The 27,841-nt window shown below is 43.7% G+C and overlaps 1 protein-coding gene and 1 long non-coding RNA gene across 3 annotated transcripts in view; both read left to right on the forward strand.

The window, feature by feature from the left end:
* The first annotated feature begins 325 nt into the window (after window positions 1-325).
* LOC121578823 lies at window positions 326-949 on the forward strand. Its single transcript, XR_006002828.1, has 3 exons — window positions 326-413; window positions 633-738; window positions 872-949. It is a non-coding gene; the product is annotated as an uncharacterized LOC121578823 (long non-coding RNA).
* A 1,726-nt stretch (window positions 950-2,675) lies between these two features.
* Window positions 2,676-27,841, forward strand: part of pfkfb4b (6-phosphofructo-2-kinase/fructose-2,6-biphosphatase 4b) — a 35,930-nt gene continuing 10,764 nt past the window's right edge. Inside the window, exon 1 of one of the 2 annotated variants that reach the window (XM_041891323.2) lies at window positions 2,676-2,816. In XM_041891323.2, the coding sequence (XP_041747257.1) occupies window positions 2,774-2,816 (43 nt within the window). In that variant the 5' untranslated portion in view covers window positions 2,676-2,773. Of the gene's footprint in view, window positions 2,817-26,774; window positions 27,064-27,841 lie in introns of those variants that run through there. The other variant, XM_041891322.1, reaches the window with a different exon arrangement.

Genomic DNA, 27,841 nt, shown 5'->3' on the forward strand with positions numbered 1-27,841 from the left:
GTGGACATGAAGCTAGGGTTAGGGTTGAGCCTGGTGTGGATATGAAGTTAGGGCTGAGGGTTGAGCCGGTGTGTGGATATTAAGCTAGTGTTAGCGTTATGCTAGGGTTGGGATTAGGTTAATGGCTAGGGTTAGGGTTGAGCCAGGGTGTGGAGCTAGGGTTAGGGTTAGACCTACAGGGTTATGTGAGTTCATTGGTTGGTTGGTTCTGCAACATGTTCATAATATCACTGGCTCTTAAAAGGCTTTGGCTAATAGCATAGCTCTGAAAGGGTGATTGTTCTGGTCATTGATGACCTTCCACACTGGCTGTGTGTTTGTTTAGGACTGCCAGGCGGGCCTGAACTTTGCAGATGAGGCAGAGGCAGAGAGGTTCTGTGCAGCCGTGGAGAGACAGATTCAACAAGCCCCAGGTTTGGAGAGAAAAACACACACACGTCAGATTACATTTACATTATAATAAGCTCTCTCAGCTTCAGGCAGGCCAGTCCTCTTCTCTTTCTTACTCTCCCTTGTCCCCTCTTCCCAATCTCTCTGTCTCCCTCTTTCACTCTATTTCTCCCCATAACATTTTATATTTTGCTCTCTTTTGCTGAACCCCCCCAATCTTTCTCTTACTCCCCCTCTCTCAGACAGAGCTAGCGTGCAGCTGAACCGTACTGACTCCTCCTCAGGCTGTGTCTGTGAACAGGAACAGAGCAGATCTGAGATCAGCACTCCATCTCCATATGTGTCAGAGTGAGAAATATAGTACATCTGCACACTAGAGCTCAGACAGACTCAGACAATTCACTATTAGAGATATTTTATGACGCTGCATTAGAATGGAGTAAAAGATAAATACTGATTTAATATTCTCTCTTCTCCACAGACAGGAGTCCCAGGTGGCAGTGGACCCAGAACAAGGCCTCAGTGTGAGCACAACACCGACACCACTGTTGTTTTATCACATCCATAACACAACCATTATTATGTCGCTGTTGGATGAAAACCTCTTATGTCCAATTAACAATTATGAAATTCAGAAGCTATTTTGAATACATTTTCTTGGTCCTAGAGTCATGAAATGTACAGAGTACATTGATGAGAGTTACTGCTTTTAATACAAGGTTTTCATCCTACAGTGTATTATGATCATCATAGAATAATTCACAGAATTCTAATAGCACATTTATATCTGTTATATCACAGTCATCAATGCTATTGTAATGTCACATGCATTCTCATCCTCACTTGTGTGCAGACTAGTGAGCTGGACCCTGCTCTGAGGAAGCAGCTCAGGATGGAGAGGCTAAACGAGGAGGAGGCCAGACACACCTCTAAAGTCATCTGCAGCCTCTTCTACAGTCTGGGGGGCCTGGAAGCTGTCAGCAGGGACATGTACAACAGAGGTAGGCCCCCTGCTGGCTAGGAGGGATCATCTGTTGCATTGCCTTGATGATTAGTTGAAACAGGTGTGTTAGTGCTAGGCTAGAACAAAAGCCTGTGCACCCACCCTGTGTGTCTCCAGAGCCAGGTTTGAAGAACACAGGACAGAATTGTTTTTGTGTCTGCCACAGGTCCAACCTCTAAGACCTTACCCAACAGATATACAGGGACCTCCACCTCCCTGGCCCTGAGGAAGGGGCCTCTGCCTCCTCTCCCGTCCCCCCTCACACGCAGTGTCAGCTCCCGAGATGTCTCCAAGAGCCCTCTCCCACCCTGGGTCCCCCAACCTCCCTCTATGCCCGCCCCCCCTCCTCCTGCAGGTGCACACGCTGAGAGGATCAGAAAGACCATCAGTTTCAGACCGGTGAGAGAAAATGACTGGGGCATGTCAATCAAAGTCGTAGACTATGTCCAATGTATGGCGATGTGTGGTTGATACAATGGTGTGTGTGTGTGCACATATGATAGGTGGGCTCACCCTCTGCTGTAGAGTCTGACCTGGTCCTGAGTGCAAAGAGGGAGACATTTCAGAAACGTCAACACCTCCAGCATCATAAAGGTAGGCCTACTGTATCTCTCTCTCCATCTCATCTCATCCACAGTCTGTGATGTCAGCTCACCCTGGGGTCAAGTCAGGCCTGTTCTGCAGCTCATCATGTCTGTCTTCTCCTCTGCAGATGACACCACAAGCCAGTCAGAGATGGATTCTTACAGCGGGCAGTGGCTGTAGAGATACCAGCTTGAGAGGAGAAATATCCTCCTGCTTTCACAAGCATGTTGTTATTTGAAGTCTTCACGTTTGTCTTTGCTTTTGAATTAATTCATTGTTAAATAATGATGCATCATTGAAAAAGTGGTGTTTTAGTGAAGAATGCAATGCTCAATCAAGCCCTTTCTAAAATAAAATCTGTACAATTCTCCATCTAACTCTGACTAAAACTTCCCATGAATTGTGTGTGTACAAATACAAACGTTCTCAATCTTGCTGACCTCATCACCACTCAACTCTTGTGGTGACCCCTGAACTCTTGTGGTGACCCCTGATCTCATTGCCGATTTGATTCATCTGAAAGCAACCTTAGTTAAAAAAAAACAGCGACATTTGTATTTTAAAATATCATTAATTTCTGGTAGTGTAAAACACAATCTAGCTAGTGGCTCACATAGCCTAACCCCGTGCCTGTGCTTAAAACGCAACCGTTGTAGCGCATCTGCTGCTGCTGCATTTGCGCGCTCTGAAATCCTCTCCACCATCTACGTTCAGTTTCATTGAGCGCCGCTGAGAGACGCACATTAAACGAAACTACGCTGGCAACGAGCAACTACTCTCCTTCAAACCTGGACAATGAGAGTTTCCTGCCGCCCACGATCAACGCGAGACAGGGAAGGTAAGGGTTCAATGCCGATGGAGTCGTAGCACTTGTCATTTCATGCTGGATGCAATGACGGAGTTTCAACGATGTGTGCTGCAGCCCCTAGTGCGTTGCGTTGGCTAACTAGCGGAGGAAGTAAACAAGCTCCTCAGGTAGGCTAGGGCTAGGTCTCCAACAACAGAGCCATATTGCCTCTTTTTTTTTAGAAGGCAAGAGGCGAATATTTGTCATTAATATACAAGTTTAGCGTTCGCAAAGACTGTTGTTGATAGTGCCTCTCTGCTAGCATCACAATCCGATTTAGCTAGTGGAACATTAACTGTCCATTACATATTTTAGGGTAGCATATATGTTGTATTTTTATCAGCAGAATCGTGACTGTGCCAGCTGGTAGGCTATTTGATAAAAATGCATTTATGTTGAAATTTGGTTCAATGATAATGCTATGTGAGATGTTATTTGTTAGTAAATGTAATACATTTCTTATTTGATCCACAAATAGCCTATCACGGATTGTTGTTGCTCAGTCATTGCCATGAACGGAATGAAGCTTTGATTGGGCAGCTCATTTGCAGGACTGGAGAAGTGGAGCTTATGGAATGTTTACCATAGTAGTGGTCAGCTGTAAACAAGCTGCTTGTTGATGATGTAAAATGTATGTAGGGGGTTGCCCTTGGAAACGTCTTGTCTAAGTTGTTTAAAATGGGATTTAAATGTGGTTGCTTAAATCCCAATCCTTGTCATAGAATGCTGTGATTGTTACTATATTGATTGAACCGTGTGTCACTATAAACCATGGTCCTCCTGTATGTCAGATGTAAGCATTTCAGTGCTGCACATATCTGCTGTTCTATGGGATTCTAAAATACTTGGTGAACTGTAGTCTGTCTGTGGCCTGACAAAAAAACTGCTCTTTCTCTGTTAATACCAAAAAAATAAGGGGGGAAAGTGTTTTACTGTCACATACACTGAATAGGCGCAGTGAAATGTGTTGTTTTACAGGGTCAGACATAGTAGAACGGTGCCCCTGGAGCAAATTAGGGTAAAGTGCCTTGCTCAAGGGCACATCAACAGATGTTTTTACCTTGGCGGCTCAGGTATTCAAACCAGCGAACGTTCAGTTAGTGGCCCAACGCTCTAACCGCTAGGCTACTAGCCTATACAGCTACACCTTCAGTTTCATTTACTGACACTGTTTCCTGTTACGAGAACGCTAGGTCTGTTTCTTCCATATGTGGGATTGTCAGACTATGCCAGCAGAAAGTTTGGCTGCTTTCTCTATGAACAATCAATGCCTTGTCCCATATAAAGGCGCATCATGAATTTGACCCTGAATATAGCCTATATTACAATTTCAGACTAGCCACATAGGCTGGGGTATGAGTGCACAAACAGTGCTTTTTCACTGAGTGTCCACCAATGGAAAAACAAATGTTTGCAGTTGAATAGGTATATTGTCTTCTGCAGTTGTCAGACTACACAGTATAACATGTAGTACTATCTCCATATTTAAACATCTGATGCTGTGTTATCCCATGACTCAGCCATTACGACACTGCACTATTATGCAAGACCCCTGTTCTGGGATATGGAGCCTGAAGGCTTCCAATGATGACATCAGCAGCAGTAACATCATCTCCGCCCACCTGAAGATCTGTCTTTTTCAGCCATCTATTTCCTGTGTTTGAGGGGTGCAAAATCCATTTGTCACTTAAATCTCGCTGGTTGATTGCTTCCATTTCACTCCTGCGACTTTTTCATACTGTAGTTTTCCCTTTTAACGTTACGACAAAATGGGCTCAATGGAATACATTGTCTTTGTATTGAATCTATAAGAACTAAAGCTTCTTCAGGGATTTAACGCACCGTCTCAATAATTACATCACAAGAAAGAGAAGAAAGGTGATTTTATTTTGATGGATGTACATTTTTTGTGGAATTGGAAAAAGTAATAATTTAATACAGTTGAAATGTTTACAAATTAGATGCGCTGAAATGAAGGCAACTTCCGAATTTGAACACTTGGATTATAGTGATATTATGTTTGATCTCGCAAAAATGTAAAGTATGTTTAGATATGCGTAATCTAGTCAAATCAAATTTGATTTGTCACATACACGTGTTTAGCAGATGTTATAGCGGGTGTAGCGAAATGCTTGTGCCAAGCGTGTTGATTTTTAATCCGAGGGTAGCCTGCTATTGACACACTTCTGCACGAGAACGTGACAACAGCAGTAATTAATGAGGCAGTCTAGACAGTGCAGGTACTTTAGACAGAGCATATGTTTGGTGGTTGCAGCCCTGTCCCACCCCTTTATGTTAATTTATCCATATACAAATACACATGCTGTATTTATGCAAATTAGGCACATATTATTTTATTTATTTTAGCACAAAATATTTTTGAAATACTTGATACAATAAGAAAATGCATGTATGAGTGCATTCTAAGAAAAAAAATGTGAAATTATTTTTTTTTGGGGGGGGGTATCTTCATCCATTGTCCAACTGTTGCATTTATTATAATTGTTTTTAAAAGTTTTAACAATTTAGATGACAGTTGCTACTTTTCTTCAGAATTGATCCAAGTCAGGCTGGACCACGTGACCTGACATGGTCCATGTTCAGTTGCCAAACGTTGTCGAGCCTTGCAGATAGAAATGCCATGAATATGTTGGAGAGGCATGTTTGTCCTACATTACTTATTTCTATCTGAATGTTCCAAAACGTCCTGCTGAAAGCGCTCCCCAGGGAAAACTCCAGGGCCCAGGTCATATGGGCAGAAAAAACTCCTGGCTCTACTTATGGCCCATGTCGATCCACTGAGTCTAATTGTATTCTTCTTTGAGTAATGTACAGTGCCCTTCACAGTGGTGCGTGAGATCACAAAACGCTACAGAGAAGTACAGATGCAATAAAAAGCTGATTAGTGACTGCAAGCATCAATCAGACCACACAGAGGGAGGTAGCCTAGTTGTAAACATTTGTCAATTCCCTATTAGTAATTTAAACATTGTTTTAAACATTGACATAGTTTTTAGACATTGTGGGCCACCAAAATATTTGCACCGTCTCGGATGTAGAGCCAAAGAATCATCTGAATAATGTCTCAGACCAGTGATGGAATTTAAGGATTTTGGGCACTAGCCAGCCAGGCTAGTATACCAACATTTCTACTAGCCCTGGTCCAAAATCTGCTATGCAATAATGGAAAATACAAAAATTCACCTGCATCCCGGGCTACTTTGGCACAATTTCTACTAGCCCTGTCTGAAAAGTACTAACTAGCCTTGGGCTAGTGCGCTAGCTTAATTTCCATCACCGTCTCAGACACTAAATAGCCTAGCTACGAGGTCAGAGTGACGGGAGGCTGTTAACCTCAAAAACACTCTTAAGATGAGGGGGTAATGTCAGTGTGTGTGTTAAAAGATTAGGGGTCCATCTGTTTCTATGTCAGGTACATACAGAAGGCGGTGTTTTGGAGGTCTGTGCTTTGCACAGAGCTGTGGTAAGGACAGGACTGAATTGGTAGGATCAGGCCAGTAATGTGTTCACTGTGACTGTATGCCACAGGGCACATTCATCTCTCTGGGCTGCTGCTCTGCCAACAACAGACCCTCCTCTCTCCAGCCTCCAGGTCTATAAGTGCTTGTAAATCTCCCTCTATCCTTTTTTTCTCTCTCCCCCTCACTTTCTTCCTTACTTTTTCTCCCTCATCCTTATCCTCTGCCTCATTCTCTCTACACTGCCTCTCTCTATCTGTGTGAAAGTTCAACCCACACTCTCAAAATCCCATTAAAGGCTCCAGGGAGGGATTTATCTACTACTGAGTGTCTGCATGCATGTTCATCTGTCTATGATATGTTGTTGTGTGTTCAAGAGCATGTTCATGTTCATGAATCCATGTTTGTGTGTTTGTATGTGTAGGTCATAGGGCTCAGCCTTTTCTTTTCCATCCAGATAAGAATGCCTTTGCTTCCTAAATAGCATAGTGTACACTGCAATATGAACAAAGAGGAAGAGTGGCATGCATTGAATGTATTTTATTACAAACATGCAAAAATATTGTGCTCTAAGCCTTTATCGTTGATGAAATAGGCCTATTTCATTTTCTCATTGATTCTAGTCTAATGAAAGCGGGACCATGAGGTAATTGTTTTGACTATTCCATGAATCAATATTAGTTTGGTCAGAGAGAGGCTGATGATATTGGGTGTGTGTGTGTGTTTGGTTTGTGTTGTAGGTTTACGATGTAGAGCTATATTCATTGGTGTAGCGCAGTTTTGCAAGCGCTTCAATGGGTCAGAAGTCCATGTGTTGTGATTCTGGATGGCCAGATAGCTAGCAACAATGACAAGAAGCTGTCATGTGGGGAATCATAGGTGGCTGTTTTGAGGTGTTTTGACTGATGTCATGTATATGCTAATATGGCCAAAATTGGCTAGCTAGCTAACCAACAACTGTAATGATTTATTTGAGAGACAACAAGTGCTCATTGTGCAGATTTATTTTTGTTATCAATTAACATTGGAGATTAAATATAGCGTAGTTTACATGTTGTCAACAATCTTAGCCAACCCCGTCTGTTTTTCCCCATAGTTGCGCACATTTCGGTTTTCTTGCTAAACAACCAACCCATCTATAAGCATGCATCTCTTTATCTCCATCTCTCTCTCTCAATTCAATTCAATTGAAGGGGCTTTATTGGCATGGGAAACATACACTACCGTTCAAAAGTTTGGGGTCACTTAGAAATGTCATTGTTTTAGAAAGAACTGGTTAGAGCCAGTTTGCACTGTTCTGTGAAGGGAGTAGTACACAGCGTTGTACGAGATCTTCAGTTTCTTGGCAATTTCTCGCATAGAATAGCCTTCATTTCTCAGAACAAGAATAGACTGACGAGTTTCAGAAGAAAGTTCTTTGTTTCTGGCCATTTGGAGCCTGTAATCGAACCCACAATTGCTGATGCTCCAGATAATCAACTAGTCTCAAGAAGGCCAGTTTTATTGCTTCTTTAATCAGCACAACAGTTTTCAGCTGTTCTAACATAATTGAAAAAGGGTTTTCTAATGATCAATTAGCCTTTTATAATGATAAACTTGGATTAGCAAACGCAACATGCCATTGGAACACAGGACTGATGGTTGCTGATAATGGGCCTCTGTACGCCTATGTAGATATTCCATAAAAAATCAGCTGTTTCCAGCTACAATAGCCATTTACAACATTAACAATGTCTACACTGTATTTCTGATCAATTTTATGTTATTTTAATGGACAAAGAAATTGATTTGACCCCAACATTGTACAGTCGTGGTCAAAAGTTTTGAGAATGACACAAGTATTGGTCTTCACAAAGTTCACTGCTTCAATGTTATGAGATATTTTTGTCAGATGTTACTATGGTATACTGAAGTATAATTACAAGCATTCCATAAGTGTCAAAGGCTTTTATTGACAATTACATTAAGTTTATGCAAAGAGTCAATATTTGCAGTGTTGACCCTTCTTTTTCAAGACTTCTTCAATCCGCCCTGGCATGCTAAAATGTAAAATGTAATGCTGTCAATTAACTTCTGGGCCACATCCTGACTGATGGCAGCCCATTCTTGCATAATCAATGCTTGGAGTTTGTCAGAATTTGTGGGTTTTTGTTTGTCCACCTGCCTCTTGAGGATCGACCACAAGTTCTCAATGGGATTAAGGTCTGGGGAGTTTCCTGGCCATGGACCCAAAATGTCGATGTTTTGTTCCCAGAGCCACTTAGTTATCACTTTTGCCTTATGGCAAGGTGCTCCATCATGCTTGAAAAGGCATTGGTCGTCACCAAACTGTTCTTGGATGGTTGGGAGAAGTTGCTCTCTGAGGATGTGTTGGTACCATTCTTTATTCATGGCTGTGTTCTTAGGCAAAATTGTGAGTGAGCCCACTCCCTTGGCTGAGAAGCAACCCCACACATGAATAGTCTCAGGATGCTTTACTGTTGGCATGACACAGGACTGATGGTAGCGCTCACCTTGTCTACTCCGGACAAGGTGTTTTCCGGATGCCCCAAACAATCGGAAAGGGGATTCATCAGAGAAAATGACTTTACCCCAGTCCTCAGCAGGCCAATCCCTGTACCTTTTGCAGAATATCAGTCTGTCCCTGATGTTTTTCCTGGAGAGAAGTGGCTTCTTTGCTGCCCTTCTTGACACCAGGCCATCCTCCAAAAGTCTCACTGTGCGTGCAGATGCACCCACACCTGCCTGCTGCCATTCCTGAGCAAGCTCTGCACTGGTGGTGCCCCGATCCCGCAGCTGAATCAACTTTAGGAGACGGTCCTGGCGCTTGCTGGACTTTCTTGGGCGCCCTGATGCCTTCTTCACAACAATTGAACGTCTCTCCTTGAAGTTCTTGATGATCCGATAAATGGTTGATTTAGGTGCAATCTTACTAGCAGCAATATCCTTGCCTGTGAAGCCCTTTTTGTGCAAAGCAATGATGACGGCACGTGTTTCCTTGCAGGTAACCATGGTTAACAGAGGAAGAACAATGATTTCAAGCACCACCCTCCTTTTAAAGCTTCCAGTCTGTTATTCAAACTCAATCAGCATGACAGATTGATCTCCAGCCTTGTGGCAGGGTTGAAATGCAGTGGAAATGTTTTTTTGGGATTAAGTTAATTTACATGGCAAAGAGGGACTTTGCAATTAATTGCAATTCATCTGATCACTCTTCATGACATTCTGGAGTATATGCAAATTGCCATCATCAAAACGGAGGCAGCAGACTTTGTGAAAATTTAGTATTTGTGTCATTCTCAACTTTTGACCACGACTGTATGTTTACATTGCCAAAGCAAGTGAAATAGATAAAAAAAAGTGAAATAAACAGTAAATATTACACTCACACAAATTCCAAAAGAATAAAGACATTTCAAATGTCATTATGTCTATATACATTGTTGTAACAATGAGCAAATAGTTAAAGTAAAAAAGGGAAAATAAATAAACATAAATATGGGTTGTATTTACAATGGTGTTTGTTCTTCACTGGTTGCCCTTTTCTTGTGTCAACAGGTCACAAATCTTGCTGCTGTGATTGCACACTGTGGTATTTCACCAAACATCTATGGGAGTTTATCAAAATTGGATTTGTTTTCGAATTCTTTGTGGGTCTGTGTAATCTGAGGGAAATATGTGTCTCTAATATGGTCATATATTTGGCAGGAGGTTAGGAAGTGCAGCTCAGTTTCCACCTCATTTTGTGGGCAGTGTGCACATAGCCTGTCTTCTCTTGAGAGCCAGGTCTGCCTACGGTGACCTTTCTCAATAGCAAGGCTATGCTCACTGAGTCTGTACATAGTACACAGTGGCGGAATACCTGAACGTTTTGACTATCTGTTTAGGGCCAAACAGCATTCAGAATTCTTTCCAATGTGTCAAGTAATTCTCTTTTTTTTTTTTTTTTTATTATTTGGTTGGGTCTAATTGTGTTGCTGTCCTGGGGCTCTGTGGGGTCTGTTTGTGTTTGTGAACAGAGTGCCAGGTCCAGCTTGCTAAGGGGACTCTTCTCCAGGTTCATCTCTCTGTTGGTGATTGCTTTGTTATGGAAGGTTTGGGAATCGCTTCCTTTTAGCTGGTTGTAGAATTTAATGGCTCTTTTCTGGATTTTGATAATTAGCCGGTATCGGCCTAATTCTGCTCTGCATGCATTATTTGGTGTTTTACGTTGTATATCTATAGCGCTAATGGAGAATTCGCTCGCTCGCTCGCTCTCGCTCGCTCGCGCTCTCGCTCTCTCTCTCTCTCTCTCTCTCTCGGGAGGTGATGATGACACGTCTGTCTGTCTTTGTGGATGAGTGAGGGCAGGCTTGTCCACTGACCAGAACTGAGTCTGTACGTCATCAGAGCCAGAGGTAGCGAGAGGGAGAAAGGGTGAGCAAGAGAAAGTGAGAGGTGGAGAGGAAATGGGAAAGGGAGAAAGAGACATGATGCCAGTTCAATCCAGTGCTGGATTTATGATTCCTTTTTTTGTCTGCCTGAAGACGGCATTAATCTAGCCTGACTACCCATCCACATTGCTCTGGCCAAACGCCACGCCCACTAGTATTTCTTCTCCACGATGAGTCTGGATTTGCTTCCCATCCTGACGTCTTCTAGAATGCAAACACATTCTGAACGATCTGATTGGTCCCAGAAACCGGTGGGTTGGACCAGACCCGGCCTATATGATGACGTTATCAACTTTGATACTCTGATTGATTAGAGAACATCCAATCGCTGATTAATTTGTTTCGTACAATGCCCCTCATTTTAACGTCAGCACAACAACTTCTAGGATGGCAGTTTCAGACAATGTATGGCGCGGTCGATTGAGAAGCGGAATTAAATTCAGAATGAGTCATCAGGCAAGCATTAATCCTCCTTTCTCATATTTTCTCATCCTCCAGAAACCATTGATGCTCTCTCTCAGCCAGAGAAAAAAAGGAGGTTAGATAATGACGCTTCCAAATGAAAAACATTGAATTAACATGCAACAGGGCCAGGAATTGTCTGTAAGTAACTACCTCAAGTCCAGGGACTCGTGTGTGTGTGTGTGTGTGTGTGTGTCAGTGAGAGTAAGATGATTATGCCTACCAGTAAGTGTGTACAGCAGGTGTCCACCTACTGGCTGATGAGATTAGTCCTGCTGACCTGTTGACTAGTCTGGGACTGGGACATCCTTGACCATGCTGTCACTGTCACCCTAATATAGGCAAGGGGTGGAGAGGGTCAGTTGACCACTCCTCAGTTTAACATAGCCTAAGATTTTCTGTGTGTGTGTGGTCGTCGTATGTGGACCAGGTCACCACCGTATAGACATTCATTTTATTAAGGGGCAGACAACGGAGCTGATCGTGGACTACAGGAAACGGAGGGCCGAGCACGCCCCCATCCACATCGACAGGGCTGTAGTGGAGAGGGTTGAGAGCTTCAAGTTCCTCTGTGTCCACATCACTAAGGAATAACATGGTCCACACACAGCAAAACAGTCATGCAGGCACATCAATGCCTTCTCCCCTTCAGGAGGCTGAACATATTTGGAATGGGCCTGTCATGCCAAATAGTGTCACCCTCCCTCCTCCACAATGGGATTCGATAAGCAATTAGCAACGTTTTTTATAACTAAAACAAGATAGGCTATAGTCTGTCGTTTCAAATGGGAACAAATTAGTCATAGTGGGCAGAACAAGCAAGGAGGTGGGCAGAGCCAAGCACGAGCTAGCGAGATCCTATTGGCGCGTTCTAGCACACGTTTGCCTATTTCCGTTAGGGAATGCCTACTCTGAAGTGCACGTGTGCAATAACTCAATTCGCCTTTGCACTCCTTCTAAACAATGCCTTTTTTTCTTTTTTTTTTTACTTTGGCAAAAGGTAAAGTCTACAATACTTTGTCCACTCTGTTCGTAACAGATTGTGGTTTTGGGAACAGAAAACTGTATTGAGATCAAATGTTTAATCGATGAGAAAAGTAGCAGAATGTCGTTCCATCTTCTCCCACTGCCATATTTGGTAGTGAGTGGAAACGCCAAGCGGATGCTTCACATTTATACATCCGGTGAAATATCTGTCTCATTGTTCTATCTGTGCTATTAGCATCTGTTGCTAGGGCCATTGCTAGAACATGCCAAATTCTGCCCAGTCTACGTAATGAAAGAAAAAAATCGATAGCGTTCGTTGTTATGCTGGTTGTTATGTTCTGATTGTTCTGAGGTGCGTGCAGTCAAAACACAGGGGAAAATGCGATCATTGTAATAGTTTATTTACGATATTTTTTTAGCTTTAAATCTCACTGATTTATTAGTGGATAAAGTACAAAACATGATCCATGCATGGTCATTGACGTTTACTTGCTTGCAAAACTTGATTTAGCTATCAAATCAAATCAAATCAAATTTTATTGGTCACATGCGCCGAATACAACAGGTGCAGACATTACAGTGAAATGCTTACTTACAGCCCTTAACCAACAGTGCATTTATTTTAAACAAAAAAGTAAGAATAAAACAACAACAAAAAAGTGTTGAGAAAAAAAGAGCAGAAGTAAAATAAAGTGACAGTAGGGAGGCTATATATACAGTAAAATAAAGTGACAGTAGGGAGGCTATATATACAGCGGGGTACCGTTGCATAGTCAATGTGCGGGGGCACCGGCTAGTTGAGGTAGTTGAGGTAATATGTACATGTGGGTAGAGTTAAAGTGACTATGCATAAATACTTAACAGAGTAGCAGCAGCGTAAAAAGGATGGGGTGGGGGGCAGTGCAAATAGTCCGGGTAGCCATGATTAGCTGTTCAGGAGTCTTATGGCTTGGGGGTAGAAGCTGTTGAGAAGTCTTTTGGACCTAGACTTGGCACTCCGGTACCGCTTGCCGTGCGGTAGCAGAGAGAACAGTCTATGACTAGGGTGGCTGGAGTCTTTGACAATTTTGAGGGCCTTCCTCTGACACCGCCTGGTATAGAGGTCCTGGATGGCAGGGAGCTTTGCCCCAGTGATGTACTGGGCCGTACGCACTACCCTCTGTAGTGCCTTGCGGTCAGAGGCCAAGCAGTTGCCATACCAGGCGGTGATGCAACCAGTCAGGATGCTCTCGATGGTGCAGCTGTAGAATTTTTTGAGGATCTGAGGACCCATGCCAAATCTTTTTAGTCTCCTGAGGGGGAATAGGCTTTGTCGTGCCCTCTTCACGACTGTCTTGGTGTGTTTGGACCATGATAGTTCGTTGGTGATGTGGACACCAAGGAACTTGAAGCTCTCAACCTGTTCCACTACAGCCCCGTCGATGAGAATGGGGGCGTGCTCAGTCCTCTTTTTTTTCCTGTAGTCCACAATCATCTCCTTTGTCTTGGTCACGTTGAGGGAGAGGTTGTTGTCCTGGCACCACACGGCCAGATCTCTGACCTCCTCCCTATAGGCTGTCTCATCGTTGTCGGTGATCAGGCCTACCACTGTTGTGTCGTCGGCAAACTTAATGATGGTGTTGGAGTCGTGCCTGGCCATGCAGTCATGGGTGAACAGAGAGTACAGGAGGGGACTGAGCACGCACCCCTGAGGGGCCCCCGTGTTGAGGATCAGTGTGGCAGATGTGTTGTTACCTACCCTTACCACCTGGGGGCGGCCCGTCAGGAAGTCCAGGATCCAGTTGCAGAGGGAGGTGTTTAGTCCCAGGATCCTTAGCTTAGTGATGAGCTTAGAGGGCACTATGGTGTTGAATGCTGAGCTGTAGTCAATGAATAGCATTCTCACGTAGGTGTTCCTCTTGTCCAGGTGGGAAAGGGCAGTGTGGAGTGCGATAGAGATTGCATCATCTGTGGATCTGTTGGGGCGGTATGCAAATTGGAGTGGGTCTAGGGTTTCTGGGATTATGCTGTTGATGTGAGCCATGACCAGTCTTTCAAAGCACTTCATGGCTACAGACGTCAGTGCTACGGGTCGGTAGTCATTTAGGCAGGTTATCTTAGAGTTCTTGGGCACGGGGACTATGGTGGTCTGCTTGAAACATGTTGGTATTACAGACTCAGTCAGGGACATGTTGAAAATGTCAGTGAAGACACTTGCCAGTTGGTCAGCACATGCTCGGAGTACACGTCCTGGTAATCCGTCTGGCCCTGCGGCCTTGTGAATGTTGACCTGCTTAAAAGTCTTACTCACATCGGCTACGGAGAGCGTGATCACATAGTCGTCCGGAACAGCTGGTGCTCTCATGCATGCTTCAGTGTTGCTTGCCTCGAAGCGAGCATAGAAGTGGTTTAGCTCGTCTGGTAGGCTTGTGTCACTGGGCAGCTCGCGGCTGTGCTTCCCTTTGTAGTCTGTAATAGTTTTCAAGCCCTGCCACATCCGACGAGCGTCAGAGCCAGTGTAGTATGATTCAATCTTAGACCTGTATTGACTCTTTGCCTGTTTGATGGTTCGTCGGAGGTCATAGCGGGATTTCTTATAAGCGTCCGGGTTAGAGTCCCGTTCCTTGAAAGCGGCAGCTCTACCCTTTAGCTCAGTGCGGATGTTTCCTGTAATCCATGGCTTCTGGTTGGGGTATGTACGTACGGTCACTGTGGGGACGACATCATCGATGCACTTATTGATGAAGCCAGTGACTGATGTGGTGTACTCCTCAATGCTGTCTGAAGAATCCCGGAACATGTTCCAGTCTGTGCTAGCAAAACAGTCCTGTAGCTTAGCATCTGCGTCATCTGACCACTTTTTTATTAGCCGAATCACTGGTGCTTCCTGCTTCAGTTTTTGCTTATAAGCAGGAATCAGGAGGATAGAGTTATGGTCAGATTTGCCAAATGGAGGGCGAGGGAGAGCTTTGTATGCGTCTCTGTGTGTGGAGTAAAGGTGGTCTAGAGTTTTTTCCCCTCTGGTTGCACATTTAACATGCTGGTAGAAATGAGGTAGAACGGATTTAAGTTTCCCTGCATTAAAGTCCCCGGCTACTAGGAGCGCTGCATCTGGATGAGCGTTTTCCTGTTGATTTAATGGCCTTGTACAACTCATTCAGTGCAATCTTAATGCCAGCATTGGTTTGTGGTGGTAAATAGACAGCTATGAAAAATATAGATGAAAACTCTCTTGGTAAATAGTGTGGTCTACAGCTTATCATAAGATACTCTACCTCAGGCGAGCAAAACCTTGAGACTTCCTTAGTATTTGATTTTGTGCACCAGCTGTTGTTTACAAATATACACAGACCGCCGCCCCTTGTCTTACCAGAGTCTGCCGTTCTGTCCTGCCGATGTAGCGTATAGCCTGCTAGCTGAATGTTGTCATTGTTGTCGTTCAGCCACGACTCCGTGAAACATAAGATATTACAGTTTTTAATGTCCCGTTGGTAGGATAACCGTAATCTTAAATCGTCCATTTTATTCTCAAAAGCTTGAACGTTGGCTAATAGGATTGATGGGAGAGGCAGTTTACTCGTTCGCCGTCGGATCCTTACAAGGCACCGGATCTGCGTCCACGATATCTCCGTCTCTTCCTCACGCGAATGACGGGGATCTGGGCCTTGTTGGGTGTCTGTAGAATATCCTTCGCGAACGCCTCGTTGAAGAAAAAGTCTTCGTCCAATACGAGGTGAGTAATCGCTGTCCTGATATCCAGAAGCTCTCTTTGGTTATAAGAGACGATGGCAGAAACATTATGTACAAAATAAATTACAAATAACGCGGAAAAACACACATAATAGTACAATTGGTTAGAGGGCTGTAAAACGGCAGCCATCTTCTTCCGGCGCTGTTAGACCTGTTAGCATGAGCGTGCTGCAAGCAAGCATGGATACTGCAAATGATGGATGCAAACACTACTGTGAGGTAAGACCACTTTTCCTAATCTCTTTAGTTAGCTAGCTAGCTAAGCTTTGTTTTGTATTGTATTATTTGTGTTTTGTAGAAATTCAGTTGCTTTTAAATAGCTATCTCTTATACTGAGTAGCCTATGACAAGTGCTATATCAGCTGTAAAATGTAATGGGAAAAAGGTGAACTGCATTAATTAATCTTCTGGTCATCATGAGTGATCAGATTGTACCTGGGTCTACCATTAGAGAGGCTGGTTTCAGACTATAGGCCTAGTCAGGGAAATGCATAAGGGGAAAGACCTGTATTGTATTAGTAGATCATAGGAAACCCTGTTGCAGTGAGGTTATTTTAGCAATTTTACATTTAAATTTTTAGTCATTTAGCAGACGCTCTTATCCAGAGCGACTTACAGTTAGTGAATACATATATATATATATATATTTGTTTTATACTGGCCCCCCGTGGGAATCAAACCCACAACCCTGGCGTTGCAAACGCCATGCTCTATCAACTGAGCTACATCCCTGCCGGCCATTCCCTCCCCTACCCTGGACGACGCTGGGCCAATTGTGCGCCGCCCATGAGTCTCCCGGTCGCGGCCGGCTGCGACAGAGCCTGGATTCAAACCAGGATCTCTAGTGGCACAGTTAGCACTGCGATGCAGTGCCTTAGACCACTGCGCCACTCAGGAGCAATAACAGTACCCATTGAATATCAGTGTGTGTGTGTGTGTGTAAATGAACTGATTTCTTGCTGAATTACTACATTCATGATAGGTTGCCATGGTGTGGGCCTCTGTCAAACAACTTCCTCCCAGCAACAACAGAAATGCGTGCTGAGCTTTCAAAAATCACATCAGGAGGCAAGAGAACCAGATATTTTCCATGTTTACATTGCACAATTAATAAATACAAAAATAGCATAATATCTCAATTACAAGCAGGATGTTGCCCTTGTTTTTTAAAGCTCCATTCCTCTGGAATCCCTACCATCACTGCAGCGAGTGAAACTTCAACCATGTCAATCAGCAAACGGTGAGTGACAAACAAACAAATGGAACATCTCAATAGTCCAAAGGACATTCTCTCCCTGTGTCTTCTTAATCTGCACTAATGAATAATATCTGGATGATGTAAAACCTATCAACTCTCCCTTCTGTTTGAATCTTTCTCCCTCCTGATTCTGCCTCTAGAATCCTGACTAGAACCAAGAAATTTGATCATATTACTCCAGTGCTAGCTTCCCTACACTGGCTTCCTGTTAAGGCAAGGGCTGATTTCAAGGTTTTACTGTTAACCTATAAAGCGTTACATGGGCTTGCTCCTACCTATCTTTCCGAGTTGGTCCTGCCGTACATACCAATACGTACGCTACGGTCACAAGACGCAGGCCTCCTAATTGTCCCTAGAATTTCTAAGCAAACAGCGGGAGGCAGGGCTTTCTCCTATAGATCTCCATTTTTATGGAACAGTTTGCCTACCCATGTGAGAGACGCAGACTCGGTCTCAACCTTTAAGTCTTTACTGAAGACTTATCTCTTCAGTAGGTCATATGATTGAGTGTAGTCTGGCCCAGGAGTGTGAAGGTGAACGGAAAGGCTGGAGCAACGAACAGCCCTTGCTGTCTCTGCCGGGCCGGTTCCCCTCTCCACTGGGGTTCTCTGCCTCTAACCCTGTTGCAGGGGCTGAGTCACTGACTTGCTGGTGCTCTTTCATGCCGTCCCTGGGAGGGGTGCGTCACTTGAGTGGGTTGAGTTACTGACGTGATCTTCCTGTCTGGGTTGGCGCCCCCCTTGGTTTGTGCTGTGGTGGAGACCTCTGTGGGCTATACTCGGCCTTGTCTCAGGATTGTAAGTTGGTGGTTGGGGATATCCCTCTAGTGGTGCGGGGGCTGTGCTTTGGCGGAGTGGGTGGGGTTATATCCTTCCTGTTTGGCCCTGTCCGGGGTTTCTTCGGATGGGGCCACAGTGTCTCCGGACCGCTCCTGTCTCAGCCTCCAGTATTTATGCTGCAGTAGTTTATGTGTCGGGGGCTGGGGTTAGTTGGTTATACCTGGAGTACTTCTCCTGTCTTATCCAGTGTCCTGTGTGAATTTAAGTATGCTCTCTCTAATTCTCTCGTTCTCTCTTTCTCTCTGAGAACCTGAGCCCTAGGACCATACGTCAGGACTACCGGGCATGATGACACCTTGCTGTCCCCAGTCCGCCTGGCCTTGCTGCTATTCCAGTTTCAACTGTTCTGCCTGCGGCTACGAAACCCCTACCTGTCCCAGACCTGCTGTTTTCAACTCTTTAATGATCGGCTATGAAAAGCCAACTGAGAGACCTGAGCCCTAGGACCATACGTCGGGACTACCGGCCGTGGTGACTCCTTGCTGTCCCCAGTCCGCCTGGCCTTGCTGCTATTCCAGTTTCAACTGTTCTGCCTGCGGTTATGGAACCCCTACCTGTCCCAGACCTGCTGTTTTCAACTCTTAATGATCGGCTATGAAAAGCCAACTGAGATTTATTCCTGATTATTATTTGACCATGCTTGTCACTTATGAACATTTTTGAACATCTTGGCATGGTTCTGTTATAATCTCCACCCGGCACAGCCAGAAGAGGACTGGCCACCCCTCATAGCCTGGTTCCTCTCTAGGTTTCTTCCTAGGCTTTCGCCTTTCTAGGGAGTTTTTCCTAGCCACCGTGCTTCTACACCTGCATTACTAGCTGTTTGGGGTTTTAGGCTGGGTTTCTGTACAGCACTTCGAGATATTAGCTGATGTAAGAAGGGCTATATAAAATAAAATTGATTGAAAATTGATCTACCTTCTCCTCATCCTGTTACTGGTTCTCTTCTCTTCCTCCAGACGATATCCTGTGTCTAGTGACGTCCAATTGCCCAACAACCAGCCCACTCGACTCGACCCCAACCCCCCCCTCCCTCCTATGTCTGACCATTGGCTGCTTTCTCTCCAACTTCGACTGCCAGTCGTACCCCTCCTCAAAAAACGAACACTTCTCAGACAGGTAACCTTTCTTTCTTTTTTTTATCTAAAACTTGATATAAAAACTGTCAGTCGGAACAGCACCGAACAAATCAGATTCAGTTGTTAACTAAACGTCACAATTCATTGTGCTATATCTTGAATGTTATTTAGCCCAGCTTCTAGACCGAGATTTTGTATCTCGGTCTAGCAGTATAATAGTAACCCGTCGTGCAACTTATTTATAAGCTGCCGCAGACAGGAAGTAGAATGGAGCGTGTGCTCGCAAACATTGACATCATGTTTCGTTTTGATTTGAAGGGGGGTGTTAGCATCTAACAATTTGGATTTACTTCTTTCCTGGCCACCGCTCCGTGATGCAAACAACGCATTTCTTTTCAGAACCGTCCACTGACCACGGATATACCCTACGACATGGTAAAAGCGTAGCAAAACAGGGACAGACACAGGTCGGTAAATAAGTCACACGGTGGGTTTGTACGAAAGGTTGCCTCTCGAGATGTGCTCACTCTAGGTGTGACGCATAATTCCTTTAGTAAACACGTACACATGGTTTTGTTTGGTTATTACTGCAGTGGGTTTGTAACATGTCCGTGGTATTCAGAGCATGTTACGTTGGAAATTGAATTAGGTCCCACCCTTTCCTGGGACTTTATAGGAATTAGTCATATTCCATCCATTCAGTCATTTTTAATGCCCTAGTCATTGTGTTACTACTGCCACCTAGTGGTGCTTTAGTTTAAGCCCTTTAAATGTAGTAATATTGTCAAAGTGATGCCTTTATAGTTTATATTGTAAGTGGTGTCATATAATGTCATTGTATTTCTATGAATGTTATCCTGATATTAATGGCACTTTGTATCCTGCTCTCTCATAGAAAAACCACACATTCACTCTTCCACACACATAGTTATGGATCAGTGGCCTTCCTAGTGATCAACCCATAGATCTGTACATACTCTGCCTGTGATATACGGTTATTCCTCCAAGTAAAAATTATGCTTTGGGGGTGTTTTTCTGCTAAGGGGACAGGACAACTTCACCCCATCAAAGGGACGATGGACGGGGCCATATACCGTCAAATCTTGGGTGAGAACCTCCTTCTCTCAGCCAGGGCATTGAAAATGGGTCGTGGATGGGTATTCCAGCATGACAATGACCAACAACACACGGCCAAGGCAACAAAGGAGTGGCTCAAGAAGAAGCACATTAAGGTCCTGGAGTGGCCTAGCCAGTCTCCAGACCTTAATCACATAGAACATCTGTGGAGGGAGCTGAAGGTTCGAGTTGCCAAACATCAGCTTCGAAACCTTAATGACTTGGAGATGATCTGCAAAGAGGAGTGGGACAAATCCCTCCTGAGATGTGTGCAAACCTGGTGGCCAACTACAAGAAACGTCTGACCTCTGTGATTGCCAACAAGGGTTTTGCCACCAAGTACTAAGTAATGTTTTGCAGAGGGGTCAAATACGTATTTCCCTCATTAAAATGCAAATCAATTTATAAAATTTTTGACATGCGTTTTTCTGGATTTTGTTGTTGTTATTCTGTCTCTCACTGTTCAAATAAACCTACCATTAAAATTATAGACTGATCATTTCTTTGTCAGTGGGCAAACGTACAAAATCAGCAGGGGATCAAATACTTTTTTCCCTCACTGTACATGATTCCATGTGTTATTTCATAGTTTTGATGTCTTCACTATTATTCTACAATGTAGAAAATAGTAAAAATAAAGAAAAACCCTGGAATGAGTAGGTGTGTCCAAACTTTTGACTGGTACTGTATATACATATAATTTTTTTGACACTGACTGTGTGTGAGAGAGTCTTTGAGTTAGTCCTTGGTGGGACAGTATTTACAAAAACTGCCGGTTGTCATACACCCCTTCAAATTAGTGGATTTGTCTCTTTCAACCTTTCCAACAAGTCAGTTCGTCAAACTTCTGCCCTGCTAGAGCTGCACTGGTCAACTGTAACCGAAGTGGAAACATCTAGGAGCAACAATGGCTCAGCCGCAAAGTGATAGGCCACACAAGCTCACACAATGGGACCTCCGAGTGCTGAAGCGTGTAAAAATCACCTGTCCTCGGTTGCAACACTCACTACCGAGTCCCAAACTACCTCTGGAAGCAACGTCAGCACAAGAACTGTTCATCAGGAACTTCATGAAATAGGTTTCCATGGCCGAGCAGCCGCACACAAGCATAAGATCACCATGCGCAATGCCAAGCGTCGGCTGGAGTGGTGTAAAGCTTGCCACCATTGGACTCTGGAGCAGTGGAAACGCGTTCTCTGGAGTGATGAATCACATTTCACCATCTGGCAGGCCAACGGACGAATCTGGGTTTGGCGGATGCCAGGAGAACGCTACCTGCCAAAATGCATAGTGCCAACTGTTAAGTTTGGTGGAGGAGAAATAATGGTCTGGGGCTGTTTTTCATGGTTCTGGCTATGCCCCTTAGTTCCAGTGAAGGGAAATCTTAACGCTACAGCATATGACATTCTAGACGATTCTGTGCCTCCAACTTTGTGGCAACAGTTTAGGGGAGGCCCTTTCCTGTTTCAGCATGACAATGTCCCCTAGCACAAAGCGAGATCCATACAGAAATGGTTTGTCGAGATCAGTGTGGAAGAACTTGACTGGCCTGCACAGAGCCCTGACCTCAACCCCATCGAACACCTTTGGGATGAATTGGAACACCGACTGCGAGCCAGGCCTAATCGTCCAACATCAGTGCCCGACCTCACTAATGCTCGTGGCGGAATCGAAGTAAGTCCCCGCAGCAATGTTCCAACATGTAGTGGAACGCCTTCCCAGAAGAGTGGAGGCTGTTATAGCAGCAAAGGGGGGACCAACTCCATATTAATGCCCATGATTTTGGAATGAGATGTTCGACAAGCAGGTGTCCACATACTTTTGGTTATGTAGTCTACGTCATGGCACCATCAGGGTATCCCCACAAGAGATAGGAAGCCCACCGGCCTGCTCTGCCCCTTAGGTACTGACACCATGTTTTCTTGAGCAGTAAAGCTGTGTCTTGAGTCAGTACTGTTAAAGCTGCAAGCCAAAGTAAGTAAGAAGGTAGCTTTGCACAAGCCTTGGCTTGTGCGAGCCACAACGGCTCATAGGAGCAGGAGTTTAACTCCTGTTTCTGTAGTGTGAGGCAGCTAGATGTACAAGTACACTTCCTGGACAGGACACTAGTCTGTCGCAGGGCCTTACCCCAATCTATCTCTATCTTGAGTGCCAAGCAGACTCATCGCGTCCCATTTTTACAGTCTCTGGTATGACTCGGCCAGGGATCGAACTGTCCAACCTTTAAAATCTCAGGGAAGACACTTACAAGGGCACTGAGTTGGTTATGCAAGCCATAGGTATAACTACACTGAGTGTACAAAACATTAAGAACACCTGCTCTTACCATGACAGACTGACCAGGTGAAAGCTATGATCTCTTATTGAAGTCACTTAAATCCACTTCAGTCAGTGTAGATAAAGGGGAGGAGACAGGTTAAATGATTTTTAAGCCTTGAGACAATTGAGACATGGATTGTGTGTGTGCCATTCAGAGGGTGAATGGGCAAGATAATGTTTGAGTGTGACAAGAACTGCATCGCTGCTGGGTTTTTCACACTCAACAGTTTCTCGTGTGTATCAAGAATGGTCCACCACCCAAAGGACATCCAGCCAACTTGACAACTGTGGGAAGCACTGGAGTCCACATGGGCCAGCATCCTTGTGGAACGTGTTCGACACCTTGTAGAGTCCATGCCCTGATTAATTGAGGCTGTTCTGAGGGCAAAAGGGGGTTGCAACTCTATTAGGAAGGTGTTTTGAATGTGTTGTACACTCAGTGTATATTGCATATTAAGTTGTTACATGTTGACTGGAAAATGAGGCATGCACAACTAACCATCACAAATTATTTTATTAAGGATATTCCTTACTGTACCCTTGGTGACCTGTGATGTGGTCCTCTGTAGCTCAGCTGGTAGAGCACGGCGCTTGTAACGCCAAGGTAGTGGGTTCGATCCCCGGGACCACCCATACACAAAAAAAAAATTATGCACGCATGACTGTAAGTCGCTTTGGATAAAAGCGTCTGCTAAATGGCATATTATTATTATTATTATTATTATTATTATTATTATTATTATTATTATTATTATTATGAGACATTGTCCTACAGATAACACTTTTTCTTATTCTTAGTAACCTGTTTGTTGAACACCAGTGATTCTATCTACACAAAGTGTTCAACTACTGTAGGTTTCCTTGATAATTGTTTCCAACATATGATTGGCAGAACCATCATTTGAAAGCAAGAACATTTCTGTATTGTTATTTTTGCAGAACATCTTCTTGAACATGTGACTAGTGGTAAAAGTGGCACTAATTTTGACTGAACACTTAAAGCAAGTCTGCCCTCTTCCTCATCAGTAAAGTTAGAAATATTAGTGGTATCATTGGGGACGATATTCGTTCTCGGTATCTATCAGCTATGGAGACAGGTCACCAGCCAGAACTTCCTGTGAAAAAGGAGAACAAATGCAAAAAGGGGGGGGGGGGGGAAATCAGGGCATCTTTCAGCCATTTTGGTGCCCCTCCAGCTGGGGTGACAGGGCTATGGCCCATGACGTGAATGGGCGAAAGCGGTGAGGGAGGAGCACCCTGCTCAAATCTAACAGTAATCTGCGCAGCCAGGTCATATTGTCAACAAGACAGCATGGTTCATCGTTCAGAAACATACATCACGTATTTTCTATAAAGTATATGTTAGAATTTGACTAGTTTTACTTAGGAAGGCAGATAAAGTACATATTCATTTTATACCAAGAGCAAACAACACTTTGACAAAGCCAATTCCCCCTCAGTAGACTGAAAAGATTTGGCATGGGTCCTCAGATCCGCAAAAAGTTATACAGCTGCACCATCGAGAGCATCCTGACTGGTTGCATCACCGCCCGGTATGGCAACTGCTCGGCCTCCGACCGCAAGGCACTACAGAGGGTAGTGCATACAGCCCAGTACATCACTGGGGCCAAGCTTCCTGCCATCCAGGACCTCTATACCAGGCGGTGTCAGAGGAAGGCCCTCAAAATTGTCAAAGACTCCAGCCACCCTAGTCATAGACTGTTCTCTCTGCTACCGCACGACAAGCGGTACCGGAGTGCCAAGTCTAGGTCCAAAATACTTCTCAACAGCTTCTACCCCCAAGCCATAAGACTCCTGAACAGCTAATCATGGCTACCCAGACTATTTGCACTGCCCCCCCCCCCCAAATCTTTGGAGGGAGCTGAAAGTCCGTATTGCCCAGCGACAGCCCCGAAACCTGAAGGATCTGGAGAAGGTCTGTATGGAGGAGTGGGCCAAAATTCCTGCTGCAGTGTGTGCAAACCTGGTCAAGACCTACAGGAAACATATGATCTCTGTAATTGCAAACAAAGGTTTCTGTACCAAATATTAAGTTCTGCTTTTCTGATGTATCAAATACTTATGTCATGCAATAAAATGCAAATTAATTACTTAAAAATCATACAATGTGATTTTCTGGATTTTTGTTTTAGATTCCGTCTCTCACAGTTGAAGTGTACCTATGATAAAAATGACAGACCTCTACATGCTTTGTAAGTAGGAAAACCTGCAAAATCGGCAGTGTATCAAATACTTGTTTTCCCCACTGTATATAGCCTCCCTACTGTTATTTTATTTTACTTGTGCTCTTTTTTTCTCAACACTTTTTTGTTGTTGTTTTATTTTGCACTGTTGGTTAAGGGCTGTAAGTAAGCATTTCACTGTAATGTCTGCACCTGTTGAATTCGGCGCATGTGGCCAATCAAATTTGATTTGATTTGAAAACACACCACATTGATACAGCTATACCCGAACTTGACTGTTGCAAGCAAGCTAAGGCAACCTCTAACGCCTCAAGTGACCGAAACCCCGCCCACAGTTTTTGATTGACAATCAACACAAGTCGAAAACGATCATGCAAACGAGGAAACGAAATAGCAAAATTAAGCATTGTGACTGATTTATCTAATTTGATTGATCATTTGAATTTTGACAGTCTTAAACCACACAGAGTATAGAAAAGCATTGCCAATTGAGAATTCATTTTATTTTTGGGTCGTCACAATTCATGCTATCACAAGGAAATGAAATGGCAAACATGATAAATTATTTGTCATTTTGATTTTTAAATGTGTCAGTGTTGTACTGTATAGTACCATGGAAATGAAATATCAACACACTTCTGTATTTATTTTTCAAATTGGCAGACAAGCATACTAAATCATGAAAATTATAATGCAATATATTTTTTTTGCATTTCAATTTGAATTTTGTCACATAAATGCATACCCATTTAGGAAAAGGAAATTCAAACATGATATTGATTTATCATTTGCTCATTTGCATCTGCAATTGAGTTTCGGCAGCTAAATGCTTCCATATAGTAAATGTTCCTGGATGGCTCTGGGGGAATAAGTAGGTAGACAACCCCACCTAGTGTTTTTAGAAAGTACAGTTTGCCGCTAAAAAATGACACAAGGGGGCGCTATGATCCTCTGCTCTAAAAGTGAGTACCCAACTTGGGAAACTGTAGCTACATACAATATGATGCTACATTCTGTCAACTTTCCGTCTGTATAACTTTATGTCGATTTGGCCAATAAAACCACAACACTGGTTAAAAGCTGTTTTTATCCTATTGCTACAATTCAAAACACAGACCGACTGTTATATAGTTGCATAATAAACGTATTTTAATTAACTTTATCCACTATCTTTGTGGCCAACCCGGGTGATTTTGAGTTTCCCTACTCAGAAATTGTCATTGAAACAGTTGATTAAAAGCTGACTGAATGCTGTAAATAACCAGTGAATCTACAGTATGCTATGCATGATGTGTTGTGTTGTCCCATGTGCGTTGCATGTGAACAGCAGAAGACTTGTTTTTCAGTTATGTTTCTCTTCCCTTGCTGAGTGCGCCCCCTTTTTGGCATAATATGCTGCCAGATGCACTTTTCAGGGTGCACTGTTCTACTCTATTACGGTACAAGTACAGTTCATTGTTACATTGTAGCATGCAGTAGCTACATTGTTAAAGGGGGAACAAAACATTTTGAAGCATGTAAAAACAAACGGGCTATATATATTTGCTGAACTCTGGCAGTATTTGGAGCATTTATAGTCTTCCTATATAAGATTACTTTTTGATATTAATGTATCATTTAAGCCTAGGCCTGTAGGCTAAACCAGGGAAGTAACATTAACATTGGCATCCCTTTTTCAAGTGAGCCTTGGACAAGAAAATAAGAATACACATACTCACTTAGATGCTCTGTTAATTGCAGCTCATTTTCATAGGAATGTTAATAAACAGAAAATAAATAACAGCGTTTTGTTTAACTTTATTGAATGGTCATACATGTAGCCTACTAGCCTGGTCCCAAATCTATTGTGTCCTTGCCTACTCCATTGCTGTCCTTGATAAGACAAACATGTTTGGCATGAAAATGAGTCACAATGAGCTGGCATGATCGCACAAACAGACTGGCCCTCAGGCTATAAATGAAGACAACTCTTGAAATCTGATCATCTAAAGGTGTAGTCAGTGCTGCTCGCACGAAACACCGTGTTGTCCGGAATTATGAATATTTCACACCATTTGATGCGCTCAGCGTAGTGACATTACGGTAATGATATACGTTTGATGTTCCTCAGCCGATATGACATCCATTCCCTCGCAGCGCAGTTGTCAGACCAGCCCTCATCACGTACCACTTCTGTCGCTTAGAAACGGGGCATGGTGCGGCAACCAAGATGACTTCCAACGAAGAGGTTATAATGGCAACATCACCCCGCGAGCTTACTCAGAACCCGCTGAAGAAAATATGGATGCCATGTAAAAACGGGCTGCCTGAAAAGCACATTTCGCAAAGAAGGGGTAAGTTGCCTTGGCTGGCTCGTGCCAACAGCGCACAATGGGTGCAACGTAGGCGTATGCCAGATACAGATTATTTTAAGTACATTTTTATATTTTGTAGGCCTACCTCATGGAACTTAGATATTCACATTTTTATGTACACACTGCGGCGTTGCGCAACCTGACAAGGTTCTGTGCGCTCAACATTTTCTCCAAGGGTGCAACGTTGCATCATTTCGATTTCGTCTCAAATTATTAGACTTTAAGGTGTGTTTTTCTTGATGTTACAATTTTAAAACGTTGTTTATTAAGCCAATGATGCAATTACGCATGGCCTACTACGGTATCGAACTGGTAAGGAATCTCTGTATTGAAGATGACAACCCCATTGACAATGCGTCCGTTTTCCGTGGTGATGATGGTAGTGCCCTGTGTGGTAGGTAGGCAGCAGATGATTACTCTGCAGACTTGGTTTGCCTCTCTTCCTGTGGAACTCTGTCTACTTTTCGCTTAGTTAACCAAGTGTTCAGTCAGCCGTGCTTGGGATCTGTAGACTTTTAGGGTTGATTTGTTCCCTGTTCTTATTATACCTCAGTGGTCCTCACCCTAAAAAAACTACACTGTCTCCCTCTGAACTATTCCAGATGCTCCCTTGTGCTGAGCTCGACTCTCTTCCTCTTTCAGGTGCAGACATTGCAGATTTCAGAGGTGGTTTTCTCCCCCTTTGGCTCGTACATTTGGCACAGTAATGAGAAAGTAGAAAGGAGAACAAAGAACCATGCCAGGCTTTGTGTGATTT

Source organism: Coregonus clupeaformis, chromosome 12 (genome assembly GCF_020615455.1).
Source record: "Coregonus clupeaformis isolate EN_2021a chromosome 12, ASM2061545v1, whole genome shotgun sequence".
NCBI classification, from domain to species: Eukaryota; Metazoa; Chordata; class Actinopteri; order Salmoniformes; family Salmonidae; genus Coregonus; species Coregonus clupeaformis.